This window comes from Diabrotica virgifera, chromosome 10 (assembly GCF_917563875.1).
Source record: "Diabrotica virgifera virgifera chromosome 10, PGI_DIABVI_V3a".
Taxonomy (NCBI): Eukaryota; Metazoa; Arthropoda; class Insecta; order Coleoptera; family Chrysomelidae; genus Diabrotica; species Diabrotica virgifera.
This window is the reverse complement of record NC_065452.1, coordinates 22,577,762-22,594,571: the sequence shown is the minus strand read 5'-3', so window position 1 is coordinate 22,594,571 and position 16,810 is coordinate 22,577,762. Positions and strand designations below refer to the sequence as shown.

The 16,810-nt window shown below is 33.4% G+C and overlaps 1 protein-coding gene across 1 annotated transcript in view; it reads left to right on the top strand.

The window, feature by feature from the left end:
* LOC114329190 (sodium channel protein para) overlaps nt 1-15,967 on the top strand; it is a 285,131-nt gene extending 269,164 nt beyond the window's left edge. Inside the window, exons 26-27 of the mRNA XM_028278218.2 lie at nt 5,773-6,348; nt 10,927-15,967. Of these exons, the coding sequence (XP_028134019.1) occupies nt 5,773-6,348; nt 10,927-11,706 (1,356 nt within the window). The 3' untranslated portion in view covers nt 11,707-15,967. The remainder of the gene's footprint in view (nt 1-5,772; nt 6,349-10,926) is intronic.
* The last annotated feature ends 843 nt before the right edge of the window (nt 15,968-16,810 follow it).

Here is a 16,810-nt window from a genome sequence, read left to right as displayed (position 1 = left end):
TAACAAAAATAGTAATAAATTGTTTTCAACTCATTTCGTTTAAACAAAAGTCACAGAGATAATCTTTAGCTGTGTCAACCTCCGAACAATCTGCATGTACTTATCGACCACAAGCTGTACAGCGATACCACAGTTCTGCCACTTTTCCCAGAATCATAGCAGATAAAAGATAAATCTGTTTCATTTTCATTATCAGAGTTATCATCATAAGGGTCTTTATCACTGACATTTTATTCATCCGATGATTCTTCAAAAACTTGACGTTTTATCCTTGATCGTTTATCGGTTTTATTTGTGAATTTGTTGGCTTTCTTGTTTGTGTTTTTACTTTTGTTTTTTTCGTTTGTGTTTTTACTTTTGTCTTTTTCAGTATTTTCTTGTTTTTCTTTTTTATTCTGCTTCTTTTGTTCTTTTTCTTCCAATGCTCTTTTCATTGGTGTTACTGTAAGAATTTCAGAATGTTGTTTTGTTCTCGCCCTTTTCTTTGCAGGCACAGTGTTTCTGGTAACGGTGAAGATTTGTTCCGAGTCTTACCATCGATTTTTCTAAGGGTTTTCATCTTCACTGTTTCGAGCAATCTTTTTGTCCTCTCTGTGTCGGGTTGTGTTTCTGCCGCGTATGTCCTTATTGGTCTGATGACTGTTTTGTAAATTCTGCCTTTCATTTCTTTTTCGATAATTTTATTTCTCCATATTGTGTCATTAAGGAAACCTGCGGCTCTATTTGCTCTATTCACTTAATCTTCCACTTCTGTTTCGAGCCTTCCGTAGCTAGATAGTGTGATGCCTAGGTATTTAAACTCCATAACTTGTTCTATTATCTGACCTTTCAGCTCCAATTTACATCTTATTGGATCTGCTGTTATAACCATGCATTTTGTCTTTTTTGAGGAAATGAACATGTTAAATTTTCTGGCGATTATGTTGAATTGGTGCAGCATACGTTGTAAATCATCTTCACTTTGAGAGATTAGTATTGCATCGTCCGCATAGCAGATTATTTTAAGTTGTTTTTCTTCCATTCGGTATCCTTTTTTAGTTCTTACTTTTTTTATTATTTCGTCCATGATCAAGTTGAACAATAAACGACTCAAGGAATCCCAAGTCTTATCCCATTGCCGGCTTCAATTTGGTCAGTTAGTTCATCTTCCACTTTTACTTTTATTGAGTTACATGTGATACAGCAAATTTGGCTTTGAAAATTATGAAGGCCAAAAGGACGGTTTTAAGAGCTGGGACTTGTTTCCTTTATAAAATAAATGAATGAAAGATAATAATGCTGCTGCTCTACAGGTTATAATGATTAATTTATGTATAAAAAATACTTTTTATATAAAAAAACATTTATGTCTAAAAAAGCCATGATGATTGCCAACCTCCGTCGCGGAGATGGCACGTAAACAAGATAAAAAAAAACAAGACCTAAAGTAAGTCTTAAAACTTATTACTCAAAAATACTATAATCACTATCATATTCTTCATTGAAACTCGACCAGTCCTTAAGTTGCTCAAAAAATTCTTTATCTTCTTCGGGAATGTAAGTCAAGACTTAGATAAGTATAAGTAGATTTTCTCCAACAAAACCTTCATTTATATATCGAAACGGCTCCACCCTGTACATAGTCGTAAACCTTATATAAGTACACACCTGCAGTCCTGTCCTGTTTGTCTATCAAGTTTTGTAATTCCTTTTTGACTAACATAACTTTTTCCAAATACAAATAATCGAGCTTTAATTCGTACATTATTCTTATATTTTTCAGAGTTTCGCTCAACCCTTTTCCATTTCCCTTCTCTTCTTAATTTAATATTATCACTACTTGCATCAGTGATCAGACATGATGCTAATGAATATTGTTTAAAATAAAAAAATAGTAGTCCAATCAGAGAGTGCTGCAAGCACCCCTACCGGTTTCGAAACCATTGTTTTCATTCTGGTGGGATGTAGAATAGCATTATGTTGTTTTATATGCCATTAGAGTGACAACTTAGTCTTTTTAAAAAAATAGTAATGTTTATCAGCAGAACTACAACCGAGCTAATAAAATAAACAACAGAAACGATGGTGGCACCACAAGAATTATTGTATAAAGGTAACCTGTCCTGGACTAGTTTCCTTTATACGGTCAACACAAATTTTTCCTGCGATATTTCGCGTGTGGTGAGAGATACTTTCTCTTATAAACTCGTTGATCCGTCGACTTTAGTTTAACAAAATGTACCTATATCTTATTTTAAATTCGTACTGAGGTGAACTTATTTCCTTTATACAGTAAGCGATTCAATTAAAAGCATAGTGTCACTCAGTTTATGTAACAGATATGAACACTCAGATTCATCTAAATTTGTTGTCGATGTAAAAAGAGATTCTGACTTCGACGTTGACCAAACCAGACATAGGTTTAATAATTTAGAATACTTTCTCAATCTTTCTGCATTAAACAGGCTTGAAACGTATTCTTCTAGTTCGGAAGACGAAGATAAAAATCTACATTCATTTTCTGATGATGAAACAATAGAAATGGAGTCTTCTAACAAGTATAAAAATAAGAAAATACTTCGAAATTATTCCCAACATAAGCAAACTATAGCAAAGCAAGTCCGAAATTCTGGACAGCGATATGTGTCAAAGAATAAAAAAATTGTCAAAAGTAAAGCATTCCTAAATACTCCTTGTCCTGTGAAATGAAATATATATAATCACAAAACCATACTAGAAGTGAGGAGTCTTCGTTTGAATAGTTTTGGAAAATGGAAGTTTCAAGAGACAAAATACATTTTTATGTGGCTTGATATATAAAAATGCAGTAAAGCAAAGAAGACTAAGAAATAACGGGTCCACTGGAGATCTTCTTAGAATAAATATTATATGAAACCAGAAAATTAATTATTTTTATGGTTTGTAAGAAATACTTCCTTGCTACGTTCAATGTATTTGAAGGAAGAGTTTCTTATGAAGAAAAACAGAAAAACAGAGGACGGTAAGTCTCCAGGAAACCATTTAAGTGGATTAATAGACTGTCTTAGACGTTAAATACCAAGGAACCATGTAAACGTACTCGGAGTTTATACTCCGTTTTTATTCATACCACCTATTGGCTCGTATGAGTAAAAATGAGAATTTAGTTTATACTCCAAATGTTGGAGTACATACTCCTCGGGTAAGACTAAAAATCAGAAGTAGATACTCGGCTTGAGTAGGTACTCTTATGTATAGTTTGTTGTGTTGACATACTCACTTTTGATATGAATAAAAATATATTTATGCTCTTTAGGGTGAGAATCTACTCGGTAAATTTGGAGTCTACCAGACTTCAGTTTGATCGTGGCAAAGCTATAGGCCAGGGTAATAAGGCAAAAATATACCCTGTTCGTGACACTTCAGCAGCCAGGGTACTGAAGCGTTTTTTCGATAAGTACTACCTATAGGAACAAATTGTAACTATTTCCTGCGTAGGATCTGGCGGCCATTTTTATTTATAAACAATTAACTGTCAAAAAATGGCATTTTTCCCTTTTTTTTAAATCAATGGAAAACAGTGAAACTTATGATTTTTTTAGTACAAATATCTTTGGGATTATGGAAAAAGCTTTAAAATGACATATTACAAAGTTTGATATACTCATTTATTGTTAATATAATTGCGAAAAAAAGTCGAAATTGCAAAAAAAAATAATTTCGCAATATCTATTGTAAAAATTAGTGTACAGCTTTGAAATTTTTGTCAAATAAGGGTTCTTTGGTGCTTAATATGTGATAAAAATTTAAAAGCGATTCATTTAATTGTTTAAATTTTATTCAAATTGTTTATCCCAGAGAGCATTTTTTTGCAATAACATAAGTCAGAAAAAAATGACGTTAGGACCATTCCACAGGTGTCAAATGAAAGAGCATGAGCTATATTTTCAACCTGGTTTAAAAAAAGCGAAGAAAAAATGCATTTATTAATAATAAATAATTATGCAAAAGTATCGTAAATCTTTCCTTATAAACTTTTTGAATCACTTTTTCCAAAAAAATTAGCTTTTTTACCCTGTTTTAAGTGCACAACTACCAAGTAATGTTATTTCTATCATAATTGATAAAAAATTGTAATAAATATATATAATTTCTTATATAACAAAATAAAAAGTTTATAAGGAAAGATTTACGATACTTTTGCATAATTATTTATTACTAATAAATGCATTTTTTTTCGTTTTTTTTAAACCAAGTTGAAAATATAGCTCATGCTCTTTCATTTGACATCTGTGGAATGGTTCTAACGTCATTTTTTTTTTGACTTATGTTATTGCAAAAAAAATGCTCTCTGGGATAAACAATTTGAATAAAATTTAAATAATTAAATGAATCGCTTTGAAATTTTTATCACATATTAAGCACCAAAGATTTGCAATTCCGACCTTTTTTCGCAATTATATTAACAATAAATAAGTATATCAAACTTTGTAATACGTCATTTTAAAGCTTTTTCCATAATCTCAAAGATATTTGTACTAAAAAAACCATAAGTTTCACTGTTTTCCATTGATTTGAAAAAAAAAAGGGAAAAATACCATTTTTTGACACTTAATTGTTTATAAATAAAAATGGCCGCCAGATTCTACGCAGGAAATAGTTACAATTTGCTCTTATAGGTATTACCTCTCGAAAAAACGCTTCAGTACCCTGGTTGATCGAGTGTCATGGAAAAAACCTTATTACCCTGGTCTACTATGGCTGAGTTCATGTTTAATTTGCGTTCAAACAAAATATTATAAACCAAGAAGAAATACGTGTGATCATGATTTTAAAGTATTATTTTGATTTAATAAAGAAAATGTTGAGTGGCTTTTAAATAACTTTTATAGTAAAGAATCGGGAGAAACAACATATGGGGCTATATGTAGGTAACTTTGATAAAATAAAAATATTTTTAAGATATGTAGGTGATCCGAGATTTCGAACAGGAGTGGGAGAATATATTGGTGTTCATCAAACTACTGTGTCTAAGGTTATGACGCACGTTGCTGACCAGATAATACAAAAATGCGCAGGTTGGATAAAATTTTCTTATACTCCGGTGGGTATAAAGGAAGCTAAAGAAAGATGGCAAACAAAGTACACTTTTCCGTATGCCGTAGGTGTGATCGATAACACCTACATAAAAATAAAAAAAAACACCTCTTCATGATGATGAATATATCAATCGCAAAGGAAATCACAGTATCAACGTTGAAGCCACTTGCAATGCAGATGAGTGGTTTACAGCCGTGGACTCATCTTGGCCAGGATCCGTCTATGCTTCATGGATATGAAGCAACTCACAAATTTGTAACATTGCTAAAAATTAGTTTAGGAGGTCAAATGCAATAGTTTTAGGAGATAAAGGTTATGGCGTAGCACCGTGGTTAATGGTGCCCTTTAGAAATCCAAATACTCTTGCAGAGCTTGCTTATAACAAATTTTTTACAAAGGAGCGTGTATTAATTGAAAGGTGTTTTGGACAACTAAAACAACGATTTCCAACGATTTAAAAATTAAATAGAGAGTATCTACTCTTATGTACTTTGAGTAGAAACTCATCATATCAAAATATTTTTATTCATATGAAATGGAGTATAAACTTATACTTTATGCTCATACGCATGAGAACATATTCTGAGTTTATACTCCGTTTTTATTCCTACCACCCTATGACTGTAAAGGAGATATATGTACTAAAATATTAATTTTTGTTTAATACGATCACTTGCCATTTTAATTGTATCTAATTAATTTTGTATATTTCAGTGGAGACCTCAGGCCATAGTGTTCGAAATAGTAACGAATAAGAAGTTCGACATGATCATCATGTTGTTTATAGGTTTAAACATGTTGACGATGACAATGGACCATTACAAGCAGAAAGAGACTTTTACAAAAGTTCTGGACTACCTAAATATGATTTTCATAGTTATATTTAGTACCGAGTGCCTCATGAAAGTGTTTGCTTTGCGTTATCACTATTTTACGGAACCTTGGAATCTTTTTGATTTAGTGGTTGTTATATTATCAATTTTGGGACTGGTGCTCAGTGATATTATTGAAAAATACTTTGTGTCACCGACTTTACTAAGGGTCGTTAGAGTTGCTAAAGTCGGTAGAGTCCTTCGGTTGGTGAAGGGAGCAAAAGGAATTCGCACACTGCTTTTCGCACTTGCCATGTCACTGCCTGCCCTGTTCAACATCTGCTTACTACTATTTTTGGTCATGTTCATCTTTGCTATCTTCGGAATGTCGTTCTTCATGCACGTCAAGAACAAAAGCGGACTCGATGACGTCTATAACTTCAAAACCTTTGGACAGTCAATGATTCTTCTATTTCAGGTAAGATTTCACAAAAATAATTATTTCATTAGCTAAATGTTGACGTTTCATTTATAAAAAAAAAATACTAAAATCCTTTATAAAAAGACTCTCCCCACGTGGGCTCCTTTGTCCAGAGGTTTGATCCTCACATCACGGACATTAACTAGCAAGTTAGTTATTAGGAATATTTTAAATATCACTTAAAGTTTAATACAACTATGTAAACTTTTATAAATATATAAGATCTAAAACAGGGGTCACCAATTAGTGGACCGCGGTCCGCATCCGGACCGTGAGCTACTTTTGTGCGGGCCGTCATTAAATTCAGAATATAGCGTTTGGCAATTTGGAAAATGTTTGGCCATGAAATTGTATATTATGTTTGACTCAACTTATGTGTGCGAAGCCGCTTTATCAAGAATGAACTTTATTAAAACTCGGTACAGATCTCAGCTCACAGATGAATATCTCAACTCCCCAATGATAATCAGTTGCACCAAACTCACTCCAAACTTCAGACAGGTTGTACATAATAAAAAATGTAATTTTTTCCACTGATAATTTAATTTTGTAAAGAATAACAAATTTTCTGATTCGGTTTTTGTGTGGATTCCTGATTCCTGTTCAAAAATGTCCCATTAAAAAAATCAGATGGGGCCCGGGCTGCCGGGCAAAACAATATTTTTATACAAATTCAAAATTACCTTTTAGACCCGAAAATTGTATTTAAAAAAGGTCTCGTGTCATTTTTTTCAAAAGTTGATGGTTTTCAAGTTATAAGCAATTTAAAATCTGAAAAATGTGAAAATACCTACGCATTTTCGAGGTTTGAAAACTAATTATGTAAATTATTAGTTTTCAGGTTGCCAAGTGCCTAAATTGAAGTTTATAAATTCAATTTCAAGATTCTAACGAGTAATCGGGACTTACTTCAATATAGACCGTTGTTTCTTAATTGTTAATTATGCGAGTCTCTGTCGCACTTATTATACATATTATACGTACTTAGGCAAAAAATGTCCAACAAATACTCCACATTTATTAAAATTTTATAATTTATTATTAACATATTTTTTTCTTTATGATTTATTTATTTATTCAATTAATTATTGCCAATGTGCTAATTAAATACGCCAATAAAAACAAATGGTCGAAATTGAAATAAACCCCGATAACTCATCAGAATCTTGAAATTGAATGTTTAAACATCAATTTATGCACTTAACAACCGCAAAAATAATAATGTACACATACCTTTTCAAGCTTCGAAAATGATTATTTTCGCATTTTTCAGTTTATAAATCGCTTAAAACTTGAAATCTATCAAGTTTTGAGAAAAATGACAGAAAATCTTGTTTGTTTAAGATGACCCAAAAATGCTAAAAACATATTTTCGGGAGCAAAAAAGATTATGGTTTGGATTTATTAAAAAACTTTTAAAAACAATTTCTGCCTAAAAATTTCGCACTGCACCCTTCTGATTTGTTTACCGAATTGGGACAACCAATTCGGTAAACGAACTACCTAGACAGGTAGTATTAACTCCGGACCCCGCAAGTGTCATAGGTTTTCGAAACGGACCCTCAGGATATAATTGGTGACCCCTGATCTAAAGGGTGTTCACCCACATATCTTGGTGGCTCAAGCCTGTTCTTTAACCTGTACCAAGCACTGATGATGGAATTGTTATTTTGAAAACGTTAAGTGATGTAGCCCTTTATAGGGATTTTAATAAAATATACCTTTTTATAAAGGATTTTAGTAATTTTTTGTGATGTATGGTATACAGCCAGCTACAGGAATATAATTTCCTTGTGGATTTTTTAACTTGTAAATTAGTGGAAGGGCATGTAGTGTTACGGTCATTGAATAGTTTACAGGCTTATGTATCTAGGAGCCGATTTTTTAAATTCTTATCTCGTTTGAACGCACCTTTTACGTCAAAGTGGCGTTACCAGTGGTGTACCTAGAATACGTTGATTAAAATTAAAAAATAATAATAATTTAAATATATTTTACGAAATTTAACAAAATGGAAAGTATAGAAAGAAGTTTTTTAAATAAACTGGATTATGGTGTTAATATCGAAAATAAGGAAGTCTGGTTTTAAAATATCCATTTTATTTTAAATATATTTTATATTAAATAATGATAAACAATAATAAATAATAAACAATAATTAATATTTGGTGGAAGCCCCATTATTGTCAATAGATAGCACCAATCCCCTTACGTTATAGTCAACAAGCTCTTCCAATGCATGCTCAATTGCTTCCCATAATTCAATTCTATTCCGTGGTCTAAGGTTTCTTTCATTTAGATTCTTCGTTAACTCTGCCCACACATTTTCGACGGGGTTAAAGTCTGCACTCCGGGAAGGCCACGGAAAAACATTAACATGAGTTTCTTCCAGCCATTCTCAAACAATTCTACGCGTATGCAATTGTCATGTTGGAAGATGAAGTCGTTGTTGAGAAATCTCTTGATCACCGATGGCAACATAGTGTTCTCAAGAATATGTTTGTAATGTAATCTTGTTAATTTTTCTTTTATATGATAACAAACGCCCGGGCCTTCAGCACGTATCCATCCCCATACGTTGACCGAGAATCCTCCATTATTTCTTATGCGTATATTGTTCATCATACCTATCATTTCTCGGCGTATAAACTCTTACTCTTACATTGATATATGACTGAAATACTTTTTCATCTGAAAATGCACCCTAGACCAACAGTTCTCTTCACGGTTTATAAATTCATTACAAAATGCAACTCTTCTCCTCTTGTGATCTTCAGTCAAAAAAGGTTTCTTTGCAGCTGCACAATTTATCACTTCACTTGTTTTAATTCTTCTACGTGAAGTACAAATACTACCCGGAAACGCTGTCTCTTCTCTAGCTTTTTGAGCTGTGGCAAAAGGAGATTCTCTCAGATAATCCTTTAACATCTCATCTTGTTGATTTGTGGAGATCTTCTGCCATCTTGAACCGCCCAACCGTGCTATAGAGTGAAAATTATCCCATCTTTGTTTGATTTTCCATATGCACATATGGCTCACGTTCAAATCCGCAGCAACTTGCCTTAGTGACCAACCTTCTTCAAGTTTGACAACTGCTCTTGCTTTTTGCGAATCATTCAAATGCATCAACTATTTTGGAGGAGATTGATATCGTTTTATTTAATTTTTCAACACCCGCGAAATTTTTGACAAGCTTTAACTTTTTGAAATTTTGACTTTGACGTTTATTAAATCCGTACGACACTGCAATTTTACAGTACATATTACAATATAAAAATTAAGGTGTAAACTATTCAGTGATCATAACTGTACCTTGGGAAAAAATTTACTATTACTTTTCAAATATATTTCATTTGACACTGAAATATATTTGATCCCGGTAAAAGAAGGTAGATTGAGGCGCTAAATAGATAATAAAAATATCTATTGTAACCAACGAGTAAATCAGTACTTACCATATAAGTGTACAGTGCCATTAGCTTTAAGGTTCAACCTGTAGTTTACCCTTGGGACAGTGTTGGTTCTACATTGGGACATGAACTTACTGTATTTTAATAAATAAAATGAATATTTAAATATATTTTTAATGATCGAAAAAACCAATAAAACAATTTTGTGTGTTTATATAATATTATTTAAAAGAACTACACTTTTCCAAGAAATTAATGCACCACCTTAAAAATTGGTCATTTTTAATGGCTCGAACTTCAAACCTATTGTCCGATTTCAGTGATTTTTAATCATGTTATAGCCTTATTCTTTAGGAATATCGCTGCAATAATATTGTTGCTAGAGAGGTAAATTGTCATTGTATGCCGGGTGTACCAATCAAACTGTGATTTTTTCTCAAAGTCACCCTGTGGAATATTCTAGCATTTATAAAATACTGAAATTAAATCCCAACTACAGCCTCAGGTTTTCTTAACATCCCGTTTTTTTTATTCATTCGCTTGTGTTGGATAATAAAAAAGTTCTTTAACATCTAGCCATGTTTTCATCAATACAGGGTGTTTTTAAATAAGTATGGCAAACTTTAAGGGGTAATTCTGCATAAAAAATAATGGCAGTTTGCGCTTTATAAAGGTATGTCCGCAAATGCTTCGCTTCCGAGATAGGAGGTGTTGAAATTTTTCTTACAAACTGACGATTTATTTATTGCTCTAAAACCGGTTGAGATATGCAAATGAAATTTGATGGATTTTAAGAGGTAGTTATTGTGCATTTTTTGACATACAATTAAGAATTTTATGTTCACCATTGGCGCACATAAGGGTCATATTATCCGTATTTTGTGCCAGTGTTTTGAACTGGATTCAGGCTTTTAAGGTGAGCCTCGGAAATAAATATTAAGAGAATGCTTCCGTAATCCAACCTAGAGCGGATCAAGGTTCTGTAAATTCTTAAGGGGACTTTATCTTCTACTCCCCATTGACGATTAGCTAGAACTATTAAGATATTGATTCTGTATAGGCAGTTAAAAACAAAATATTTAAACAAATACTAAATAGTTACTTTTTCAAGTAATTTTTTATATTTAAAAAACAGTTGTGACAATTTTGTTTTTTCTTTTTTTAGATGTCCACTTCGGCCGGTTGGGATGGCGTCTTAGATGGAATCATAAATGAGGAAGACTGTAAGCAACCAGACAACGAAATAGGAGAAACGGGTAATTGTGGTAATTCCACGATAGGTATAGCTTTCTTATTAAGCTATCTCGTTATATCATTCCTCATAGTCATAAATATGTACATCGCTGTCATTTTGGAGAACTATTCACAAGCTACTGAAGATGTGCAAGAAGGTCTAACAGACGATGACTACGATATGTACTACGAAATTTGGCAGCAGTTCGATCCAGACGGAACACAGTACATACGATATGATCAACTATCCGACTTTTTAGATGTATTGGAATCTCCACTACAAATACATAAACCGAATAAATACAAAATAGTTTCTATGGACATTCCAATCTGCAAGGGTGATCTCATGTTTTGTGTAGATATCTTAGATGCTCTTACTAAAGACTTTTTTGCTCGAAAAGGAAACGCTATCGAGGAAACTGCTGAATTGGCCGAAGTGCAAGGTCGACCAAACGAGGTAGGCTACGAACCAGTTAGTTCGACCCTTTGGCGACAAAGGGAAGAATATTGTGCTAGATTAATTCAAAACGCGTGGAGAAAGCACAAAAGGAATCGTGGTGGTGCTACCGACCAGTCCGGTGACGAAGGTGATATCGATGGTGAAGGGGAGCTTGAGGCTCGACAAACAGCAGTCTTGGTGGAAAGAAACGGGCACAAAGTAGTGATACACAGCCGAACACCCAGCATCAGTTCACGAACTGCGGACGTATGAGACTGGCCCCGCCCCTCCCCACCCCTGTCATAGTCGTCGGCGGAATAACACGCTGCATTGGACTATGTTCAGAATCAGAAGGCCTCACAACAAAACACGATATATTTTATCTCGGATCCATATGTACTTCTTCATCATTAACAATATCTTCAACATACATCGAATCATATCTTAAGTTATGCTAAAATTTACAGCACCAAAATACGTTTGCATATTCTAAACATATTGTTGCGCCAAAGTTCAGTTTATACTGTTACGCTAGTTACCTGTCAATGACTCCCGAGACAAATCTTCTACCTGCTTTCTGGTATTGGGGTTACAGTCGGAACCTTTTTATTTATTTCATACGGTTCTACGAACCGGTCCAACGAGAAATGTGTTCTAGAAAATTCGTGAGAAGCTTTTCCGGGAGCTGGCAGTTGGCCTTAAAGGTGGGTTAACACGATCCAAGTGTACTTCGTCCAAGTCTACTTGGACGCTGCGCGCGCAACACTTGCAAGCTACTTTAATTCGTGTGAGCGGGTTGGCACGTTCCAAGTGTTCTTCATCCAAGTCTATTTGGACGCTGCGCGCAACGCTTGGAAGCTACTTTTATCGTGTCACCTACTCGTCCAAGTAAATTTCTATCAACAGGTTCTATCCAAGTTGACTAGGACGGTGGCCAACTTTCTTCCAAGTAGTGTCAAAGTGTAAAGTTACAATGGCGTGGCACTCGGAAAATACGGGATATAAGTACAAATAGAAAATGGGCTGAAAGGGAGAGCGTTAGATTTATGGAGCTGTAAGAGGCTGAGGAAGCATTATGGAATATAAAAATAAATGAATATAAAAATAAGGATGCTAGAAGTACGGCCCTAAAACGGATATAAATGCACATGCAAATTCCTGGTTTCACAAAAAAGAACGTATTAAAAAAATTGATGCCATGAGAACTACGTATCAACAGGAAGCCGAAAAAATAAAAGCATTAACTATAACAGATGCGTCAACTGAAGACATTTATGTGCCCAATATAGCGTGGTTTGAATATTTTTTCATATCGTCAGTGTGTTAAAACCCATTTACGGCAAAGGTGCGTAAACGCAACCTTTATTGTTATTCTTTTTTTTTGCACGAGGATAATCTGTTTAATGCTTTCTTTTTGTTGAAGTAACATCTCAATAGATTCAGATTGTGGTATATCGTATTATTTTTCTTTTTCCATTTTATCATTTTTCTGTTAACAAAAATATTACTTATATTTACATATTTTGATTATTTCTATATCGATAACCGGTACTTATTATACTCGTTATTTTTGGTACATACTTAAAAGGTAAAGTAGTCCACTCAAAGCAAACAAATTTCTCTTTCTATTACATACAGTTGTAGTACAGTAGGTAATAAATCCATAAATAGTGCAATATCAAAAAAACCGTAAACCCATACCTTTTGGAGGGCCTTTTTTTTCCATTTTTTCATCTCTTCACAGGCACCGACATGCCAATCGTTGTTTGGTTCGGTATTACGGACATCTGGTTATTTCGCTATATAAAATAATTTATTGTTTTATTCATAATTCTTTTACTCTGTACACCAAAAGTAAGGAACATTTCTAACAACGAGGAATCGATATTTATACTTTGGGTATTGTTATGTATGTACAAATATCCGTTACATTACATTAATAATTACACTACATGATGAGTTATGCACATGTTCATTCAAAAAAATTTTCTCTCATATTTGTATCAACTTTTTAAACTTTTGGATTGACCATTTGTAATAGTTGTTCAAATTGTTCGGTAGTTATTCTTAAATGGTTTTTAAATGTATCTTAATCTTCATTTACTACTTCACTCAGAAAATTAGACGAAGCTCCAAGCGCCTCACATATCCAATTACGAGTCAAAATTTTCCTTTTTTTTCTTTTTATTTCTCTTTTCTGGATTTCAAGCTCATATTAACATATCAGCAGTCAGCAACCACTTAAATACCCTCCATAATCACTTTCGCCATCTTTGCAATGGTTATTTGATTTGACGTCCAAGTAATTTACACGTCCAAGGACCAAGTACACTTGGATTCAACTTGGATCGTGTCAACCGCCTTAAGCTCTGTAACTCGACCAAACTTCCTTCGAAAGCCGGATGTCAACTCCCGGAAGAGCTTCTCATGAATTCTCCAGAACGCAGATATTTCGTTAGACCGGTCCGTAGAACCATATGGAATAAATAGAAAAGTTCCGACTGTAGACTCTACACCAGAAAGCAGGTAGAGGTAGACGATTGTTGTTTAAGTGAGGGTCCGATTCAAAGAATTATCTCGGGGGTCATCGACAGGTACAGTCTATGAAACGTAGGAATGAGTTTGAAAATCGCACAATCGCCATAACGCTACATGGTAATTATAAGGTGTTCAAACCCTTTCCTACGTTTGACAAACTGTAACTAACGTAACAGTACTAATCTGTCAACTGTGAGTAGATAAACAAACGCAATCGCCATAACGCTACATGGTAATTATAAGGTGTTCAAACCCTTTCCTACGTTTGAGAAACTGTAACTAACGTAACAGTACTAATCTGTCAACTGTGAGTAGATAAACAAACACCACACAAAACTTTGAAACTAAAAATTTAGTATCTACAAAGGAGTTTCTCATTACACCTCTCAGATGGCTTGCTTATCTACATTTTAAATTAACTGAGAGCTTACAATTTGTAGTTTTGTGCTGTAAATAATAGTTACATCTCGTTATATCAATTTATCTTGGGTTTTATTCAATTGCTTGATGTATGTATGTACTTACTTAGCCGAGATGAATCTATACGTGCGAAAGTTTGTGCAGTGTAGTTTGATGGAGAGAGTATCGTTTTTTTGGGTATACATCAACTGCTCTATTGTTCTATGCTCTACTGCTCATATTTCTATATTATCTAAAAAAACTATTTTTTACGAGTAAGCTTTGTCGACGTTGATAAAGGAGAAAACTTAATAACGATTATTAAAACCCCTAATTTTAATATTTAGATCAATACAAAGATGGCAGAAAAAATAAAACGATATTTTACTATTGGGATATGTTGAGTTTTCTTCTTAGGTCGAAGACAATCGTTAAAAGTTTAAAGCACAAACTTTTTGTGAAAATAATAATTTTCCCATAGTAAATAGTCCTGATTTATTTCTGGGTGTGTGCTATATTTAAAGGCAATAAGGAGAGCTTGTATATCATATTGTATCTTTATACATGTAGAAAAAAATAATCAATGCTGTAGACCATTTCGAATATTAGAATATATTTCAAAATATGACTGACTACATAAACTGGATGTTTTATGTATATCTTGTTTCGAGGTAATTTCACTGAAAAGAACTTCTTTTCTTAGCTTCTTATCAGTATAATACAATTAATAATTATTCACGAGTGATATATCTGACAAATACTTAAAATATTAGTAATACAAGGTATGCAGTCACCGTTAGTAGTATAATGCAGATTTTAAATAAATAATAAATAGAAAATTTTGTTGTAGTGACTTGAAAAGACCAAAAATCTGCATTTATTCTATGTACTGACCATATAGAATATCCTGTTGACATCCATGTAACATAGTTTATATAAATTTTGTAGGAGAAATTGATACTTTTCATCTCTGTAAAGATCTTTTGAATGATAAACAAGCTTATATCAATTTATATCAATAGTTTTATGATCAGTAAGAGATGTGACTAATTAGATTGCCAAATTATACCTAGCTAAACAATATTTACTTATGAATTGGTGTCCCAGCACTAATTTTTTTGTAAAAATTTAGTTAGAGATAAGTGGCAATAGAAACCACAGAAAAGCAGTTGACTTAGTTTATATTTTCCTGTTTATCCTAACACCGCCAGGACGGATGCTGATGTTTTTAGAACCACCTCTTTGTGTGGAAAGAGTATCATCGTTGGTCTTAGTGGGAACAAATTTCAGTAATGTAAAATTATAAAATTTAAAAAACATCGTGTCACTGTTACTCTGTCATGAATAACATTAAAAGCAGGATATGCAATGATTGTGGGTTCGAATAAAGATCGACTATATGTATATATATCATAGTCTTTTATCAAGACTTTGAATTCACATGGTCACGGCCGCTACGGAAAGGATTTCTTCTGTACACCAGAGAAATCCTTTCGTTTATTTCATATATATATATATATATATATATATATATATATATATATATATATATATATATATATATATGTAAATAATATACGAAATTAATATTCACACCTCCGTCTCTCCTACCATTCGTAGACCGGTTTCTGCATTATTGCGTCATCAGTACGACTTTATAGGAAAGACGAAGATGAGAACATTCCTTTCGTATATCTGAGGCCGCGATGCAGCCAAAAAGTCATTCAAAGACTGGTGCAATCTAAATTATTTGCAAACAATCTACCTACTTGTTTTGGTAATGAAACCTGTATGGCCTTCCACTTTGAAGGCACTAGATGGCGCCCGGTATTTAAAATAAAATACCTAGAACGCCGAAAACAAGAGGCAATAATTGCTGCTTTCTACTTTAACAAAAGTATGAAAATAATGTGTAAATAATATACGAAATTAATATTCACACCTCCGTCTCTCCTACCATTCGTAGACCGGTTTCTGCATTATTGCGTCATCAGTACGACTTTATAGGAAAGACGAAGATGAGAACATTCCTTTCGTATATCTGAGGCCGCGATGCAGCCAAAAAGTCATTCAAAGACTGGTGCAATCTAAATTATTTGCAAACAATCTACCTACTTGTTTTGGTAATGAAACCTGTATGGCCTTCCACTTTGAAGGCACTAGATGGCGCCCGGTATTTAAAATAAAATACCTAGAACGCCGAAAACAAGAGGCAATAATTGCTGCTTTCTACTTTAACAAAAGTATGAAAATAATGTGTAAATAATATACGAAATTAATATTCACACCTCCGTCTCTCCTACCATTCGTAGACCGGTTTCTGCATTATTGCGTCATCAGTACGACTTTATAGGAAAGACGAAGATGAGAACATTCCTTTCGTATATCTGAGGCCGCGATGCAGCCAAAAAGTCATTCAAAGACTGGTGCAATCTAAATT